The sequence below is a fragment of the Protomyctophum bolini genome (assembly GCF_963924005.1).
Source record: "Protomyctophum bolini genome assembly, chromosome: 4".
NCBI classification, from domain to species: domain Eukaryota; kingdom Metazoa; phylum Chordata; class Actinopteri; order Myctophiformes; family Myctophidae; genus Protomyctophum; species Protomyctophum bolini.
This window is the reverse complement of record NC_137865.1, coordinates 5,305,670-5,325,318: the sequence shown is the minus strand read 5'-3', so window position 1 is coordinate 5,325,318 and position 19,649 is coordinate 5,305,670. Positions and strand designations below refer to the sequence as shown.

Genomic DNA, 19,649 nt, shown 5'->3' with positions numbered 1-19,649 from the left:
AGGTGGCCCAGCCCTTCATCCAATCAGCATAGAGAGGGGGCCTTCCGCCAATCAAGATCGAGAGGGGGGGCGGGCCTTGGTGTGTCTGCCACGTGTGTCGTCCCCCCCCCCCCCCCCCACACACTGCATGTGCACATCTTGTTACCGGGGCGGACCGGGTTTTTTTTTTTCCAAATCACTGAATGCTCCTTTAATACGAATGACCGCTTGACAAGCTATAGTACTGTTCTAGAGGGCGATTTGAAACATTCCCGTTGTCTACCGTGGGTGTGCATGCAAAGATTATCTGTTCACAGACGGACCCAAACAGACAAAAAACCCCATAATCTCTGCATGGCCTTGCGACATAATCGGTATCGGGGTGTGAAAATGACGATATCGGTATCACATCAGAAATGTACACTGTGTAGTTTGTGTACCACTCATTTCAAACCATTCCTCCGCCATAAAAGACACCACTGTTCTTTATTCTATAGGAAGGGGTGGGGTCAGAGGCGGAGGAGCACGCCAAGAAGGGCACCACGAATCAGCTCTCCAGCCTTCATCATGGCATCGCTAACGAAAACAAACCCGGCACCGGAACCAAAAAGGGGAGTTCCAACAACCCCGCCATCTTCTTTCCTTCCACTTCCACGGTGTCCGCCACTACCACCACCACCACCAGCATCCCCAAGCCTGTCGCCAACAGACAGAGGAAAGGCTCATTTGGCACACTGAGCTCTCCCGTCATGGAAGGAGAGAGACGGGACAGAGAGACAGTACATCAGGCTGAAGCACGGACCGAAAGAAAGGTTGAAAAGCTGTCCGACCGACGGTCGGAGAGACAGAGGTCCACTTCCTGCTCTGGTGGCCTCGAGCCCTCGCAGGTCGCCGGCAGCCTCCGCCTGCAGGCCGAGAGTGCGGCGGTGCCCCCTGTGGCGGGGAATGGCGCTGCACAGAGTAGTGTTCCAATCGGCGCTACAGGCAGCGTTCAGCTCCCCAGAGCACAACTTTACAGCCACCATAACATGGCCACGGTAGCTCCATATATATACAGGTATGTATGTAGCTGTCTGCTGTTTGACCCATTTAGACCTGGAAAATGGCTTCTTCTAGATCCTAAAGGTTTTCTGAAAAACCTCTGTTTCTATGTCAATGGTGCTCAACCTTTTTCATGTCAAGGACCCCCAGAATTGTCTGAATTTTGGCTGCGGACCCCCCCCATCTGAAAATATGTTGTTCCGCACCCCCCAGAAGCAAAGTTAAAAATGTTGGCTCTGAAAGAATATAATATTCAAAGCTTTGCACTACATTTTCACGATTTTTCAAGTATAACATAATGCTTAAAACACCAAAAGGGGTTCCCGCCCCGAAATGGGTTAATATGCCGCACTAAAATATATATTCTGCATAAATATCCATATCCTTCAATTCTTTTGGCAATAATAATTGACCGAGTGACCTTCCCCCCGTGAACCCCCTCTGTCGGTGTTGTGCAGGTCCCAGCCTGATGTCACCGCTGCAGGATTCCTAGAGGTGCAATGCAGAAAGGCAACAACTTTCAGCCAATCGGCTCACAGCTCCCTGGAGGATCTGACAAGTGGGTGTGGTCATATATATGATTCGGGGCGTAATGAGGTCATTGTGGGCCCCGGTGCGAGAATATTTTGTAGGCCCCCCACCACCGCGGCACCGCCATAAACAAGTGTGCGTGCGCGTGCCTATGCGCGCACACACACACACACACACACACACTAGGTATAAACTAACATTACAGGTGAGGTGACCGGCCACACAATTAAATTATTCAATTAAATTCAAAGGGGCTTTATTGGCATGAGAACATATGGTACAGCATTGAGTAAGTTAACAGTCTTTGTATTGAGTTTGTGCTTGAAATGTACTGTAATTCTGCAAAAAAAAAATATTCAATCAATCACACTAGCACCAGCCTTTCAGCACCACATGCAGACAGCACCAGCTGCCAAGCTCAGTGTCCATACAGTATATTCATCAATAAACAACCTGCCCTGACTTGGGCACAAAAACAAAACTACCACAGCCTGATGTCTCCAAACTATCAAACATAAAAATAAAAAAACACAGCTCATTATATGCCACTATAAAACCACAGCATGGAATGGATGTACTCACTTATTAGAAGGTCACCTTACGGGCCTTGTACTCAGCAAAGTCATTTATGATGCTTCTCAGGTCCAAAGCCCTCGCTCTGCAGTTCTCAATAGAAAGCGTAGCCAGTCCACTGAGTCTCTTGTCCCATGCTGCTCCTTAAATAAGTCTTTATCAACTTTAGCTTGGAGAATGAGTGCTCTGCACTCTACAGTGACAGGTATGGTGAGATATAACATTAATGCAGTGCAAACATCAGTAAATGATGCCACTATATGTGTCCCTGTCAGGGCTAACTGGCACATGACAGCACAGTCCTTTGCAATTTGCAACTCTAGATTTATTATAATGATATAAAGTGACCATCAATTTGCATCTGCTTGCATTAAACAACATTAAACTCACCAACATTGCAGCTGTAGGGAAAGCTTGAATATCCACTTTGAAACTGCAAAGCTTTTGTTTCATAAAAATACACCAAATATTTTTCCCACTCAGCTCTGCACTTTTTCTTCTTTTTTTAGTTCTATCTCACTACTAGAACTTTCTGATAAGATTGTTGGCACTTAAGTTGGCTGTCAACAACAGCGTCCATTTGTTTTTTCAATGTTGTGGACCGGAGCGTGGTGAAATAGTTGCTAAGATATGATACTGCATAATGATTGGCTCTGCTGCATGCCTATGAAGAGTACTGACCAATGAGCTGTGCCTAGCGCCTTGCTAGACACCAGGTTCCATGTCTTCCTCCTGTTCCCATAGCTCAGCTAGCTGCCCCTTCTGCTTGTGTGTATGTGTGTGTGTGTGTATTCACAAAACAGCGCCTGTCAGCTGTTTCTTTTCTTTTCTTCCCTTCCCCTCATGGGCCCCTAGGGGGCGCTGGGCCCCAGTGCTTTGCACTGGCTGCACTGCCCTATGTTACGCCACTGACTGTGTCACATCCCTGCGTCCACCTCCCCCCCCCCCCCAACGCAATGTGTGTGTATGCGTACTGTATCTACCGTTACGTATGCATGCACATACATGTCACGCCCCATCCATCCTAAATTTGTTTATGCCTTTATGCATTTGTGTGCATGTTTGTTGAGGGTGTGCATGTGTGTGTTTAAGATTTACTGTTCATTTTAAAAAGCAGGTTGAACTCAGAGAAAAGACTGATTGTTCTCAAACCCCCCCCCCCCCCCCCCCCCCCCCCCACCTGGAATGCTGTATAAGCGCACGCACTTTAGGGAACTTAGCCCTGTTTTTCATGGCTCTGCACCAGTGTGTAAGTGCGTGCGCTTGTGTTTGTGTGTGTGTGTGTGTGTGTGTGTGCATGTGCAGTAGGTTTAAATCCCTCTCTGATGTGTAGAGGCTACTGTTTTTTTCTTTTCACACACACACACACACACACACACACACACAGACACACACACACACACTTCATTTTTGCCTGGGGACCCGGCGTAAACACAACAGACAAGGTTGCTGCATGACTTCCAGGACATTTCTTGACAACGGCTAACCTCCTTCTTGTCTCCAGATATTTCAGACTACAGAACCTTACACTAGAGGTAGCTCGTCTAGCTTCTCAAGAATAAGTTTGGAGGCAGAGAATTGAGAACTGTAAACTCTGAGTGAAAAGAACAATTATGGGCCTTGTATTTTGCCCATAAACCTCAAGTTTAGCGAGCATATAATACAGTTAATATACGGTAATATACAGGTGTGATGGTACAATTTCAGGAGTTTACCGGAGTTTCCTGTAATATACACATCCGTATTCCATGCTTTTTTCGCAGTGCATTCTAATAGTTTTATGCAGTGCTTTTTAGTTGAAGCAGTCATGGATATTCTCTGCAGGTAAGACATTGTGTTGCAACATTGACAATTCCTTTCGTCTCCTCTGTGCTCCCACAGGCGAGGACCCGGCTGAGGTGAGGCGTCTTCAGACGGTGAGAAACATGGCTGACCTCAGGCAGAACCTCCAGGAGACGATGTCCTGTCTGAGAGGAACCCAGATCAGATCAGACTGGTGTGTGTGTGTGTGTGTGTGTGTGTGTGTTTATTCTGGGCAGACCCCCAAAAAAACTAAGCTAAGAATTGTCATTTTGATCAACGTTTCCCTGGTATCGCTCCTAATGGTACCAATTACATCAATTCAGCATGGAAATTGTGGACCAAATCTTATTCAATAACAACAAAATATTCTGAGACAGGCAAAAAAAATATCATCAAATGGTGGTCCGTGGCTCAAATGCCCAATTCATAATGGTGCCTTTGTATATATGAAAAGGGTAAAACTTGAAAACCACTGGTTTTAAGTGGTTGATAACTATAAGTGTCCTGGGCATTCTCCTCTCCTCTCCTCTCCTCTCCTCTCCTCTCCTCTCCTCTCCTCTCCTCTCCTCTCCTCTCCTCTCCTCTCCTCTCCTCTCCTCTCCTCTCCTCTCCTCTCCTCTCCTCTCCTCTCCTCTCCTCTCAGCTACGTGCAGGACTCTGCCTCTGACGTCAGCGCTGCTGTCATGGAGGCCGACAGCAGTGGTGTGGTGAAGCCTCTCCCCAGCCCCGGCCCCGCCGGCCCTCCTGCCGGCGGCGGCGGCTCCACGTTACCCTGGCGACTGGCCAGTATGTCCCGTCCTCCTCGGCTACAGGCTGGCGACGCGCCCTCCTCCGTGGGCAACGGGTACAGGAGCGTGCCACGCCTGAGCAATAACAACAGAGCTGACAGCCCAGTGAGCGGGCGCTACCTGAAGAGACCACAGCCTGCCGGAGAGGAGAGGGTGAGGGTAGATTCATATACGATACTCGAATATACAGTAATCCTCGAATATGGAGGGGGGGGGGGGGGGGGGAAATACGTTGGAATCAGTGTTGTTTTCATTGACTAATACTATGACGACTTTCCTTTTCCCCTGACGAAAACGAAATGGAAACCTCGCGTTGTGGGCTTGTAGATCGGCTATTTTCAGCAACGTAAAAAAAAACCCAATTACGACGGCATCAAGGCCCGCCTAAACACATTTCACTCGACTAAATCAACTGTAGATTTAGTCGACTAAAACCTTATGATATTTAGTCGACTAAAACTAGACACTAAAACATTCCAGGTGACTAAAATGTGACAAAAACTAAATGAAAACTATTCAAGAGACTGGCCAAAACTAAAATCTAAATTTGCTGCCAAAGACAACACTGAATTTGGAATATAAAAAAATAATATTTGAATATTGTGCGTGTACAAAATATATTATTATTGGCATAGAGCAGCACACATGCTGTGTGTGTGTCCCTTACTCTTGAGCGCTTGCAGTCACTGTAGTCACTGTGTCCTGGATTTCATCCTAGCTCTAGCTACTGGACTAGGAACATTAGCTAATGTTTTAGATTTGTTTTTTTTACCTCCTGTTTCCAGGATTTTTGTTTGACTTGTCAGTGAACTAATTGGAACACTTAACTGGCACTGTTATCACTCAAACTAAAGATATTGTTTACTGAGGTGAGGGCAATGACCTGGCATATGTAAAGCCTATTATGCCCATTAAGCCTATTATGCGTAATAATATTCGATTTTCGAGCCAATGTTAAACCCAGGGTTTTAGTGACCTCAGATTTTCCTTTCTTTTTTTTTTTACACCACTGCAGTGTTGATTTCATTGACTAAAACTATGACGAAAAATGTCTGTCGACATTCCCCTCAGGAAAACCAAATAAAAGCTAATAAAAAATTCAGCTATTGACGACTAAAAGTAAAACTATGACAAAATTGGGTCAACAAATCCAGTCAAACTAAAAGACAAGTCATTTTATGTTTGGTTGTGCTCTGAAAATAGCATGATCGTTATATGATCATGCATTACGAGGTCTTCCAAAATACATTTTAGTTGACTAAAATCAACTGTAGATTTAACTGAACCTAGATCTAAAACATTTAAGGTGACTAAATCAGCACTGGACCGCTGAAACTCATTTCTTAAAAAGGTATATTCAGTGATTACACTTAATTCAAATGTCACTTATTCTTTTTGTTTTGTAGTGATTATCTCCCCTACTGTAGAGTGTGCTGACCATATAAGGAGTACCTCCCTGTCTCCAGTTAACCCCTGGGGTTAAAAAAAAAAACCCTGTAGGTTTCGTTTTTGCTTAGGTGGCCAAGCCATCATCCAATCAGGATAGAGAGGGGTCCTTCCGCTAATCATGATCGACCGGGGGGGGCGGACCTTGGTGTGCATGTGTGTTGTTGGCCTGTTGCGTTGTAGAGCGTGCATGTGCTACCGGGGAGGACCGGGGGTGTTCCAAATCACTGAATGCTCATTTAAATTAAATGACGAATCAATGTCTTCTCCTATAGGAGAAAGCAGACGACGCGAAGGCCGGTTCCATGGAAGCGGGCGGCTACTCCAGTGACGGCGACGTGCTGGGGAAGAAGACCACAATGACGAACAACACCAGGTGCAGTCATTTAACCCAATCTGACCTGAGATCAGATTCATACGAGGTTTCCACTGGACACACACACACACACACACACTGGTCTGATTAACCCATTCTGACCTGAGATCAGATTCTTAAAAATGTCAGTCGTTCTTCGATTTTTCAAAAATAGCAGACCTACAAGCTCGTAGCGCGCCACTCGGTGGCGCGCTATGAGCTTGTAGATCTGCTATTTTTCAATAGCTAAAGCATAACATAGTGCTAACAGCAAAATGAGTTCCCGTTCAGAATGGGTCTCGCAGCTAACCTGACCCTTCAACCCCGTCCCTATAACCACCAAATCTGAGTCTGTATAGGGATGTCCCCTCATAGCCGATTAAAATGATCAATCGGTCGGTTTGACCTTATAGTTGACCAAGACTTTGTCAGTTAATTATGCATTTGTTATGCTTTTCTTTTAATGCCCATGGCCAGTAATTCTTCCTTTCTATTATTTTTGTAATAATTAATATTATTATAATTAATAATATTGTTGAAATCAATATTAGAATGTTCACTTCTCAACCTCACCGACATCATGTAAACAGTTTTAGTCATAGTCTCTTGAATAGTTTTCATTTAGTTTCAGTCACATTTTTGTCCCCTGGAATGTTTTAGTGTGAGTCTAGCTTTAAGTCAGCTAAATATAAGATTTTGGTCCACTAAATCTACAGTTGATTTAGTTGACTTATAGGCTACTGGATCTCTTGTCCACTAGAGTCCCTTCCTAACATTTAGTCTAGTTTTTGTTTGTTGACGAAATCTTCGGTATATTTAGTCTTAGTTGTAGTCGTCATCATAGCTTAGTTTTCATGTAGTTTATGTCAGTGGAAAAAGATAGTCGACGAAAATGGTTCGTCTTAGTTTTAGGACGAAAACAACACTCTGTATGAGCAGCATAGCAGCACAGTGCTTGTAAGTAGAGGTGTGAGCCACTAGATGGCAGCAGTACACCCATCTCCTCCAGTCACTACTACTAGGGCAGTGGTTTGAGAAAACCAGGTACTGCACAAGGGCTTCCCAAATACATTTACGGAGGAAAATAGTTACACGTACATTAGTCTCCGGCGTGCTGCTGGGATTCTGTCCCAGGAACAAATATCTGAGAAGAGTTCTTAAATGTATAACCCACTACTCCATCGTGTCGTTTGCAGACAATAACATCACAGTGTGTTATGGTCCCCAGATGATTAGCTTAATGCAACATTGTTTTCTCACTCAACCGTAAACAAACCAACATATAGTATAAAGTAAAGTGTACACATGGTATCTGCACATTTCTAAAGTTACAATGTAATGTCTTTTAATACTAAATTGGCCGAATATCATGTACGGAAGAGGCAAACATTGTGAAAATAGACAATCTACAAGCTCTGTAGCCTACTATTCTAACAATATCACCACTGTGAATCTATTGCTTGTGTAAAATGATGACATAGTCATTAGTCATGCACAATTTAATATTAATTCATATCAGGGCCCCTAGGTCAGAATCAATATAGGTCAATGACAGGAACAAGTTTTAAAATGCCTACTGTACACTGCTTTGTTGACGCACGCACGCACGCGCACACAGTACACACACACACCTGAGGGTATGTCAGTCAGAGCGATAATGTTTTAGTTTCCTAGCCATTTCTCCACATGCATCTGAGTCAGCTGATAGACAGACAGCCACAGGTTACAATGTCTCTGCTGTTTCACAACACATGCACACACACACGCACGCACGCACGCACAATGTGCGTGTTATTGAGAAGTTAACCATGGCTACTGGTTCTTAATAACCGTCCTAGAGTCCTAGAGTCGTTACACAGGCACACACACACACACACACACACACACACACACACACACACACACACACACACACACACAGTTCATATTACTATACCTGTGAGGACTTTTATTAATGCCATATTTCCAATGTTTTGACATTTTTAAACCTCAACCCAAAAGCCGAAAATACATCGGCTATTTTTCGATGCATGACACAGCTGCAGAACTAATCAGGCAAATAACTCCTCACAATGTACTGTATATTTATCCTATTCTACTATACTTAATTGTGCAGACATTTGGTCCTCACAAATCGTAATACAAGTAAACACACACGCACGCACGCACATTACTGGCAGTGAAGCGCGTAACTAAAACCCAGCTGTTAAATGGTTTAATTATTCTTTAGTTTTTAGACAGACAGTCAGACAGACAGGCTGCGACATGCCCAGTCTCCATGGCGATCAGTATGGCAGCATGCATGCAGCTCTTTTGGCTCAGACTGTGCCAGCAGTGTGTTTTAAGAGTGGTTCTCTCTGTCTTAGTGAAAACAAATCACACACTGGACAGTATACATCTACACTCTAAATCGCTGGTTCTCAATTTGTATTTTTTTGTAAACTTATTATTAGTATTATTATTTATTATTATCCCAAGACTATTCTAAAAAAATGTCTTCTAAATCCTGACATTTTTCAGAAAAACCCATGTTTCTATGTCAATCGTTCTCAAACTATCTCTTGTGAAGGCCCCACAAAATTATATGAAATTGGCCGCCGATTCCCATCTGAAAATATGTATATTCCAGGGAACCCCCCCCCCCAGAAGCAAAGATTTGAGTTTAAAACATTCGCTCTGAAATAATATAATAATATATTCAAAGATTTGTGCCACATTTTCACGATTTTTCAAAAATGGCAGACCTACAAGCTCTTAGCCGCGCTATGAGCTTGTAGATCTGCTATTTTCCAATAGCAGATCAGTATAACATGATGCTTAAAACACCAAAAGGAGGGGAAAGGAACTGGTTGGAATAACGTGTTCCTTCCACGCGCTACGTCCAACCAGGGAAACTCCCCCCTGTCAGGTGTAAAGGAGCAACTTGGACACTCAAGCATGAAGGAAGCATGAGTTAAGTCCGTTGCTCTCCCCAGGTTGGTGGAGGGTGTGTAGAGCCCGCAGGATCACAGTAGATGATTGACACAGGGGTGAAAAATGGGTTACAAAATCGTGGGATAAAAAAAAAAAAAACACCAAAAGGGGTTCCCGCCCAGAATGGGTTATTATTATTTTTTTACATTTCAAAGATCCCCATAACTCTGAAATTGTACAAAAAAGACCCATACGGGTCCAATTGTTTCCATATATACACTTCCAGAGTCCAGTGGGGTCCAATTCGACACCACTTTGAGAACCACTGGTCTAAAATTCAACGAGTAAATATTTAAATGTATTTTTATATTTATTTTGGCAGACTGACTGAACATCATGGAATTAGTGTGGATAAAACGATACAATAGATTAATGGATAATGTTAATACATCAAACCCAAAAAAAACCCACCATTAGGTTACCGTTAGTGGTGGAAAAAGTACTCAATTGTTTTACTTAAGTAAAAGTACCAATACTGCAATTTAGAACTACTTCGTTACAAGTAAAAGTACGGAATTCAATGGACGGAGTAAATGTACAAATTGTGGCTCTGAGATGTAGTGGAGTAAAAGTAAAAGTACTGGAAATTGAAAATACTCAAGTAAAGTCCAAATACCTCAAAATTGTACTTAAAAAAGTACTTAGTTACTTTCCGCCCACTGGCTACAGTTACATTCTACACTGGACATATTTCCAAGTCATAATTTTTCAACGTCAGCGTCTGCTAGTCAGTACTGGCCCCATGACCTCATGACCTTGTTACCTGTGATTGGTTTAGGGTCAAGACCACAGGTTAGCCGGGAGGTCATTGGCTTAGAGGGGCCATAGATATTACTGCCAACACTTCACCAAGCAAATACACCCACCCACTCTCTCTCTCTATCTCTCTCTCTCCCTCTCTCACGCACACGCGGACACACACACACACTCACACACACACACACACACACACACACACACACACACACACACACATGCGCGCACACGCCCCTCAAGGGCTCTATAATGTCATTCCCAGCGACCTTTGTTGTTCAGTAACCACGGTTAACAAACCTCCAGTCCGTTTGTGTCTCTGTTTCTCTGCGGCCATCACTCTGTTTCTCTGCGGCCATCACTCTTGTTTCTCTGTCTGCCCTTTTCTCTCTCTCTTAGCTACTCTCTCGTGTTGTTCAGTAAACCATTCTTCAACGCTGTTCTTTCTCTCTTCTATAACCCCTTCAGACCGAGGAATAACCTATACTGTATATGTCGTTGTTGTTGTTGTTGTTATACGTTTTGAATCTGGCAATGTGTCTACAAAACATCATTCAGAAACTCTTAAGTCCCCATTTAGACTTTATCACAGAGTTGGGACGTCGAAAAGAAACCTGATCTGCAAGCTCACGGGCCCAGCACGTACGTCTCCAATCTGCTATTTTCCAGCATATAACACGTGTCTCACAGTGTAATAGTATAAACGAGGATTTAGAATAGAAGGCGGTGTTAGAATCATCCTCAGGTCTAAATGGGCTATAACTAACCCCAGCCTATCTATCACTCTGTATCTCGTATTCAACAGTGTTGCTTGCCCAAAAAAGAACAGATCTATAATATACCATATAAGCTACAATAACAACACGTCACAGTGCAGCGCGGTGACACCCCGGCGTGATGGAGTGTATACACTAAGCTTAATGTCATTGTATAGTATTTTACAGTATACACTCAGCTTAATGTCATTGTACAGTATATACAGTATATACACTCAGCTTAATGCCATTGTACAGACGTCAGACGGAATACCAATGGGGTCAGTATAGGAGGGAACATTTGACGATGATGTCACTGGCTTACGGTGGTGGATAAAAAGTACTCTATTGTTTTACTTAAGTAAAAGTACCAATACTGACAATTTTAGAACTATACTTCGTTACAAGTAAAAGTATACGGAATTGAAAATGTATACTTGAGTAAAAGTGCAAAAGTATCGGCATCAAAATGTACTTAAAGTACTCAGAGTAAAAGTATTGCTATTGCAGAATGTCACATTTCACAAATTCAAAATGTGTAGAAAGTCTATTGAAAATGGCTCGCAATGCGTCGCGTTGTGAGCTTGTAGATCGGCTCTTTTCAAATGGCCCGAAACGTATAGGGTTAATGTGTATGTTTTCTAATCCAAATTAAAATCGCTTTTTTAAAAAGTAAAGTAAATAATTCTAGTGAAGTAAAAGTGAAAATGTTGGCTCTGAGATGTAGTAAAAGTACTGGAAATTGGAAATACTCAAGTAAAGTACAAATACTTCAAAATGTACTTAAGTAAAAGTACTTAGTTATTTTCCACCACTGCTGGGTCAGTGGAATGTCTACAGACGGACCCCCCCCCCCCCCCCACCAACCCCATCCAAACACACCACACCTCAGGCTGTTTGACCTGAGTCATTAACCACTAGAAACCTATAGCATCTCCACCATTCTGGGGCTAATGTTTGAGGAATATAGCAGATCTACAAGTATTAGCTCGGCTGGTTTTGGAGAAGATACTGTACTTGGAGGCCTTGGGAATCTAGTAAAACTAGGTTTAAGTGAAGTCTGGAGGCTATACAAATAAACTGTACAAAAAAAAAAAAAAACATAATAAAGACATCATTTCACCAAAGCTACAAAGAAGATTTTCTCCCTGGATATAAAAAACGTCTGGGGTTTCCGAGGCTAAGAAGATTCTAATGCGTCTAGTCTTTAAACAAGCAATTAATTATGATTACAACGGTCGTTTCAATGCAAGCAGCTTAAAGGGGGAATGTCATGCCCCTCGGGAGAACGGATATCTTTCATACTGTTTTATAAAAAAAAATGTGCCCCCTTTAGTCATCGTTGGGACTAAGTATTTGAGTTGACCGTGTGCACTTGCGTCTGGTATTTGTCCTTTGCGTCATAACTATATATTGGAATTAGTATAGGCAACTGTTGAACAGCCCCCAGCAGTTTGTGTTGCGGTTGTTTTGCTCAAGGACACTTTGACACTAAAAGCTAAAAGGAGGAGCTGGGGATTGAACCGGGAACCTTCCCATTTCCCAAAACAGCCACTCTATACCTCCTGACCTCCCGAGCCACTGCTTTCGCGTGCCACAGTTTCTCGCCCTGTGAAGGAAAGTGTGACGTGTACGACACGTTGTAGTCAACGTATAGTGCAAGCATTTGTTGTCATGTTTAGTTAGTTTCAGCTTACACTTGACTTAGCAAACCTTAAAGCTTATACCAAACCTTCCCCCGTGGCTGTGCCTTGTCGAAAACAAAAGGCCCTAGTGATGAGTCAGCTTCTGTGAGTCATCATGCTGGTGTAACCGAGGATTTGGCAACACTTTATACATCATAAAACATCCAATAAATAATCTTGTCTGCTTTACGCTTGTTTGTTCATGGTCTGATCTCCAGAAATCCGTGAAAGCCACCTTGACAAACAAATTACCGCTTTCTAATCAAAGTAGGTCATGAGGAATAAATGGATTATGAAATACAGTGCTATTGGTCATGTAAGATGATTAGTCATCACAGCCGTTGGAACCGTTTTACAATGACTCAACATGATTGAGTTATTGCATTTTGATTTGCTCAAAGAATCAGACACAGGGATAGATAAATTCAATTAGGTTTCACTACCATCTCTCAGTCAAATGTCCTTAATTGGCACAGCTGTTTTGTTTCCCCAAACAGACGTGGGCGACTGGCTGAATCTCTCGTTTCAGAGAAACCAGTTTGGCCATATAGGAAAAAAAGCAGAGAAAAGAGAAGAGTCGTTTATAACTTGTCAGCACTGGGTCTTATCAGAGGAAATTACACTTCCTCTTAGGTCTGTAGTTAGTATGCTAATGTTCTGACCAGACAGAACCAAATTGATATCTACAGTCAAATCAACATTCTTGCATGGTAATGTGTTGGAGACTGAGGCATAACTTTTCTGGCCTATAGTTTAAACATTTCTGAGCCTCCCACACACACACACCCACACAAACCAACCATGATGGTATTATGAAAAAAATAACGATGTGGTAAATATTAATTATCTTAAGCAGAAGCGAAAGGAGATTATCCAGCAAGACATGTTTGCGTCTATTCATTCTAAATCCTACAGTATGGGAACTCCAAGAGGTTCTGTTACTGCTTGCACTGACAGGGAAATAAAAAACTAAAAAATCTTCTTCTTTTCCCTCTGTGTGACAATAACACTATTATTAGCCAATAACAGCCACTTTCAGCCTAACAGAGACACACCCACAAACACCACCTGCTTCTACATGTTACCTGCCCGGCATTTACAGAAGAGAGAGAGAGAGAGACAGAGAGAGAGAGATACAAACACAGAACAACAGAGGAATAAAAAGAGAGAGAAAGACAAAGAAATAAAGCAAATTGGAGAAAAGAGAGGCCGACCCCTACTTGGAAATTTCTTTTATCAGTAGAAAGAAGGAAACAGGTACAGTGTGCTGTCATTTAAAGCCTGATCTATATATACTTCGTCGTACGACACTTGTTTCTTGCCTAAAAATTGCAGACCCACAAGCTCGCAAACTCGCAAGGCAACTCGGACGTGACACATTGTGGCGCTTGTAGATCTGATATTTTCAGCACGCGACACTGTACTGTCATACGACGAAGCATAACTTGAGCATAATTGGTTATGGAGCTATATAGTTACGCCGGAGCAGTGAACTTTTATACGTTCTAATTCCTGTATAAAGTGCTAAAGCATAACAGACTTTAAGACAAAATGATTATTTGGAGCGCTGCTTGACATGCAGATGACAAAACAGCCTGTCAACAGTGTCAACCTTTATGAATTGAATACACAGGGCTGCAATGGAAAGGAGCCCTCTGGGGCTTTTTGTGTGTATAGCTTTATTGTATAACTGTACCTCTGTACTGTCGATCAGTCAATTCCCGGCTTAAACTGTTACTGTGACTAACGGTAACAGTTTGGTGTTTGAAGCATTATCTTATACTTTGCCTATTGAAAAATAGCAGATCTACAAGCTCATGCCGCGCTATGAGCTTGTAGATCTGCTTTTTTTTTTTTATCGTGAAAATGTGGCGCAAATCTTTGAATATATATTCTTTCAGAGCGAAAGTTTTAACTCATATATTTGCTTCTGGGGGGGGTCCCTGGAACAAACATGTTTTCAGATGGGGAGGCCAAATACATTAATATATTTTTGGGAGTCCTTGGCATGAAAATGTTTGAGAACGACTGTCGGGATTTAGCAGGCATTTGTAGAATGAAAACATTGAATCTATAGGGGCTCTTTAGAGTTATGTTATAGCTCTGTATATAGTATAACTCTATATGTGCCTTTTATCTCTATGGTCAGTGTTCTATTATACCTCTATACAGAATATACTGTAATATAGCTTTATATTATTTATATCCACCATATATCTTTATTCTTCAGTAAGGTGTTGACCTACTGTCGCCCCACTTTTGCCTTTTTTACATATTAAATCAAATATCTGTAGGTTATTGATGCAAATGCTGTCCGTTTATAATATCTAAACACACAAGTTTAATATTTTCTTTTTACTGGTCCCCATTTGCAATGTCACAAAATGTGACAATTGATTCAGTTTTGATGTATTAACTTCTTAGCTGTATTAACATTAGCTTCTTTTAATGTTATAATAATCAAACTCTGCGAGCATGTGAAGCGTTAATTTCAGAAACGTCTTTTTTGAAATTCATGTACAATTTCAAGCCGGTCTGGTTTGTTTATTGGTTTTCAGACTGCTATTAAACACGTTAGCATGTCAGTTACCGCCAGTAAACCTTACAGACACGAGGGTTGTGTGTTGCTGTGGCAGGTTGAAGGGGGAAGGTGTTTGTCTAAGGTGTGTACAGTAAGTTTGACGGGAATGTTTGATGACAAATATCTGTTAAACGGTCTCCTTTTACCACCAATTTTAGCGCAAGATAATGTGTGTGCGTGCTGCGCATTAGCGCGTACGGGCGCGCGCGCGCGTGTGTGTGTGTGTGTGTTCATCAGTTCGTTTTAGTGCATTATCGGTGCCCCTGTGCAGTTGTAAATACAGTATACATTGTCTTATTTCATTGGTCAGTACTTGATCAGTGTTTCTCTATACAATTGAGATGTCTATGCATTAATGTTTGTGTTTCAATAGTATATACTATACTATAAAATAACATCAGTATTCGTGTGTATGTATGCGTGCGTGCGTGCGTGTGTGTGTGTGCGTGCGTGCGTTCTCTGCATTATCACAGAGATCTAGCGGACAGACAGTTTGGAGTGTTTTGCCGGCGCATGGCCAGCCTCTCCCAGCTGGACGTCATGACATCATCCGTGGCTTCCTCCTCCTCGAGACGCGCCGCTCTGCAGCCGCCTGTCAAAGACCACCGGGACTACGACAGGTAGGACACGATGTCTGTCTGTCTGTCCCTCAGGGTTCTCAGAGTGGGTTCTACAGACCACCGGGACTACGACAGGTAGGACACGATGCCTGTCTGTATATACATTTAATTCGGTGGTGCCTCGGATGAAAATATTGTTTACACGTGTGACCTGAGGAAAAACAAAGTTGGAGAACCTCTGCTCTACAGGACATGTACCCCTCTGAGAGTGTTAGAGGGGCAGGGGCTGAAATCCCGCAAAAGGGCACTTTTGTACAAAAATAGCAGATCTATATACAAGCTCACAACGCGTCGCGCTGCGGCACGTTGAGAGCTTGTATATAGATCAGCTATTTTTGGGGCGAAAAACCCAGCACTCTTTTCCTATAGTGGAGATGCAGGTGTAACGAGTCTAGATAACGACATGGATTTCTAAACCAATTTGTTGAACACAAAATGCTGCGTTCAAGTTCAGGAGACTCCGGGGGGGGGGGGGGGGGGGGAAGCAATTCTCCTGAATGCTGCCTTCCGGCATGGCATGGAATTTGGCGTTTGCATTTCTTTCACCGTGTAGTAAACGCTGCATTCGTGGTCTGGAGACGGAGAGGGTTCAGTTGTTTTACAGACGGGTAAAAAGGGAAGGGGCAGGGGCAACCCTTTGATGTCTATGTGTGCACGTCCCTGCGTCAGAGACCACCGCCCGGGACTATGACGGGTATAGGATGTACCCCGTCCCTCCCAGTAGGGTAGCGAGCGAGCCTATGGTTCAGCGCTTCTCAAACGGTTTATTTCCAAGGGCCCCCCCAGGTTATAATAGTTAACTAAAACGAACTAAAAAAACTATAACTAAACTAAGAAACTAAGCATTTCACCAAAATATAAACTAAATAAAAACTAGCAAACCCGCTCTACAAACGAACTAAAACTAAAAATATGTCAAAACTATAACTAAAACTAAACTATAATGGAAAAAAACTAAACCTCCAGTTTGGTATGCATTATTAGGCCACTACGGGCCATAACTCTGAGAGTTACAGACCAATGAGGGTCCATTTGATTATTGACTATAACCCCGTCAAGGGTCCCCAGGGGGACCCCACTTTAAGAACCACTACACGGTAAAATCTGGAGTTTTAACCCATTCTAGACGGGAACCCCTTTAAGCATTGTTATTCTTTAGCTATTTTTGAGTGGTGAAACCACTCCAAGGAACAGCAATGTCCGTGTTCACCTATGTGTTCACCCACCTATGTGACGTTAATGAGCACCAGTATGTACCAGTAGGGGCCAGTAGGGGCGCTGTAGAGGTGCTGTTGTGCCACTCGACACTTTTATCGTGAAAATGTGGCGCAAATCTTTGAATAAATATTCTTTCAGACTCAGAGCGAAGGTTTTTAACTCAAAGCTTTGCTTCTGAGAGGTTCCTGGAATAACATATTTTCAGATGGGGGGGGGAGGGGGGGGGGGGTCGGTGGCCAATTACATTATATTCTTTGGGGTCCTTGACATGAAATATTGAGCACCGCTGACATATATAGAAACATGGGTTTTCAGAAATTTAGAAGGATTTAGAAGACAGGCCTGGGAAGGTATAATTTATAACAATGGTGCATGTCAGTTTTAGCGAAACCTAAAAAGGGCACTTATTGAACTGTTTTTAGCCCCCAGTCAACGTCACGTGACCTCACTTTTCAGATGTTTCCTTTATTAGTTGATTTAGGGGGGGTATTTGTCAGTGTCACTTGTACATATTTCTCCTTCCCTCCTCAGGGTATATAAGAATAGGTTGCAATGGTCTGAGTGACTGGTGAGTGTGAGCGGTCAGCACGGTGGTCAGTGTGGTGTGGTGTGGCGTGCGTGCGTGCGTGCGTGCGTGCGTGCGTGCGTGCGTGCGTGCGTGTAAGTGTATGCGTGGGACTGTGTCTGCTCACTAATAGGATAATACAGAGGTTAGTCAACAGAGCAGCCATTGTTTGAAGCCTAGGGGGCTTTTCACACACACACACACACACACACACACACACACACACACACACACACACACACACACACACACACACAGTGTGTGTCTCTGTTGTGCATGTGTGTGTGTGTGTGCGTGTGACTGTCTCTGTATTTGCCTTGCGTACCTATTTGTACGCAACACAACTAGGTCCAATACTTGCATATAGGACCTATATATTTTATATCCTGTATCTCAGGTCATGTGACATTTCACCTTTCCTCAAAGTTCAGTGCTCAGGGTGTGAATTTCAGACGTATACAGTATTACTGTCTTGTTGGTGCGACAGCTCGTCTTGCTACAAAGCAGAATTCTGGAGTGTTGATTCAACTCTGAGAGTGTAAAATCAAATGAATGAATGAATGGCCCACGTTTAAGGTCCCTGCACACTGGATGCGTTTTTAGGGGAAAACCGACGGAAAAACTCTGAGATCAGGTTCTAAAATGTTTCTATGTCCGTCGTTCTTCAATTTTTCAAAAATTGCAGACCTACAAGCTCGTAGCTCGGTGGCGCGCTAACATAATGGCTAAAGCATAACATAATGCTAACACCAAAAGGGGTTTCCCGTCCAGAATGGGTTAATGCGGACGAATTGAACGAAGGAACTAAGTAAGTAAGTAAGTAACTAACAGCTAAATGACATAATATAGCATCAAAATCAGTTTAAACAATTAAACACCCTATTTTATACTCTAGCTATTTTCAAACGTGTTTGAAGGACCTTGGGAGTTTGTGAACAAATGTTGAAGAATTTTGAATATCTTTGACACAAACCATCTCTTGTTTGGGGGTCGCTGCAGGCACAAAATCCTTTTCATGGGGTTCGGTGGTCAAATACAGTATAGGCCTACTAATATCAATTTGGGAGTCATTGACATGGAGATGTTTGAGGAACACTGGTTTGTAATCATTCGACATGTCTGCAACACGTGAGCCTGTACGGTAGATCCGTTCTCTATTTCCGGCTCGCGAACCAAGTATAAATCAGGCTTCACTATCTTTGTGACCGTCGTTTTAGTCATAGTCTGTTGAATAGTTTTCATTTAGTTTTAGTCAATTTTAGTCACCTGGAAAGGAATATTCTAGTGTTAATCTAGTTTTAGTCGACTACAGTTGATTTAGTCGAACAAAATGTATTTTGGCGGGCCTTGATGCCGTCGTAATGACTGTGTTTAACTAATTGTAAAATGACTAATACTGGATCTCTTGTCCACTAGTCCCTTCCTAACATTTTTGTCTCGTTTTTGAGTGGTGCAACCACTCCCTTACGGAGCTGTGTGTGGGTGGGTGCGTCTGATCACGAAAACAGCATGGTTGTTTTTCACCACCTGTGCGCAACCTAACACACACACACACACACACACACACACACACACACACACACACACACACACACATGCACATATTAACTGTATATGGTGATTTCGGGTGTGCCAGTACAGTGACAGTACAGTACAGTACAGTAGAGGGTACCCCCCCCCCCCCAGGACCCCCACACGGAGTTGCACCACTCACTTCACACAGGTGTGATTTTATTTGTTGACAAAATTGTCAGTATATTTAGTCTGTCAGTGGCATTGTATCTGCTTGTTTCCAGTAGGTTATGGCGAGTCAGTCAGTCACTATTTATACAAGTTTTTATTTCTATTTTGTCCTTCATTGTGGAACGCTTGCTTTTAAAGAAAGAAGGTCCCCCCCACCCGCACAACCCACTGGACCACTCAACTTTAAAGAGCAACTCTAAATGTCACTTTTGCAACAACAGTTTAGGTCTGCTCTGTCAG

The 19,649-nt window shown here is 42.9% G+C and overlaps 1 protein-coding gene across 1 annotated transcript in view; it reads left to right on the top strand.

Annotated features, from left to right (window-relative positions):
• The first annotated feature begins 4,807 nt into the window (after positions 1-4,807).
• The window catches only part of LOC308313893 (neuron navigator 2-like), a 62,202-nt gene continuing 47,360 nt past the window's right edge, over positions 4,808-19,649 (top strand). The window contains exons 1-3 of the mRNA XM_080761220.1: positions 4,808-4,868; positions 6,437-6,537; positions 15,737-15,883. Of these exons, the coding sequence (XP_080617346.1) occupies positions 6,467-6,537; positions 15,737-15,883 (218 nt within the window). The 5' untranslated portion in view covers positions 4,808-4,868; positions 6,437-6,466. The remainder of the gene's footprint in view (positions 4,869-6,436; positions 6,538-15,736; positions 15,884-19,649) is intronic.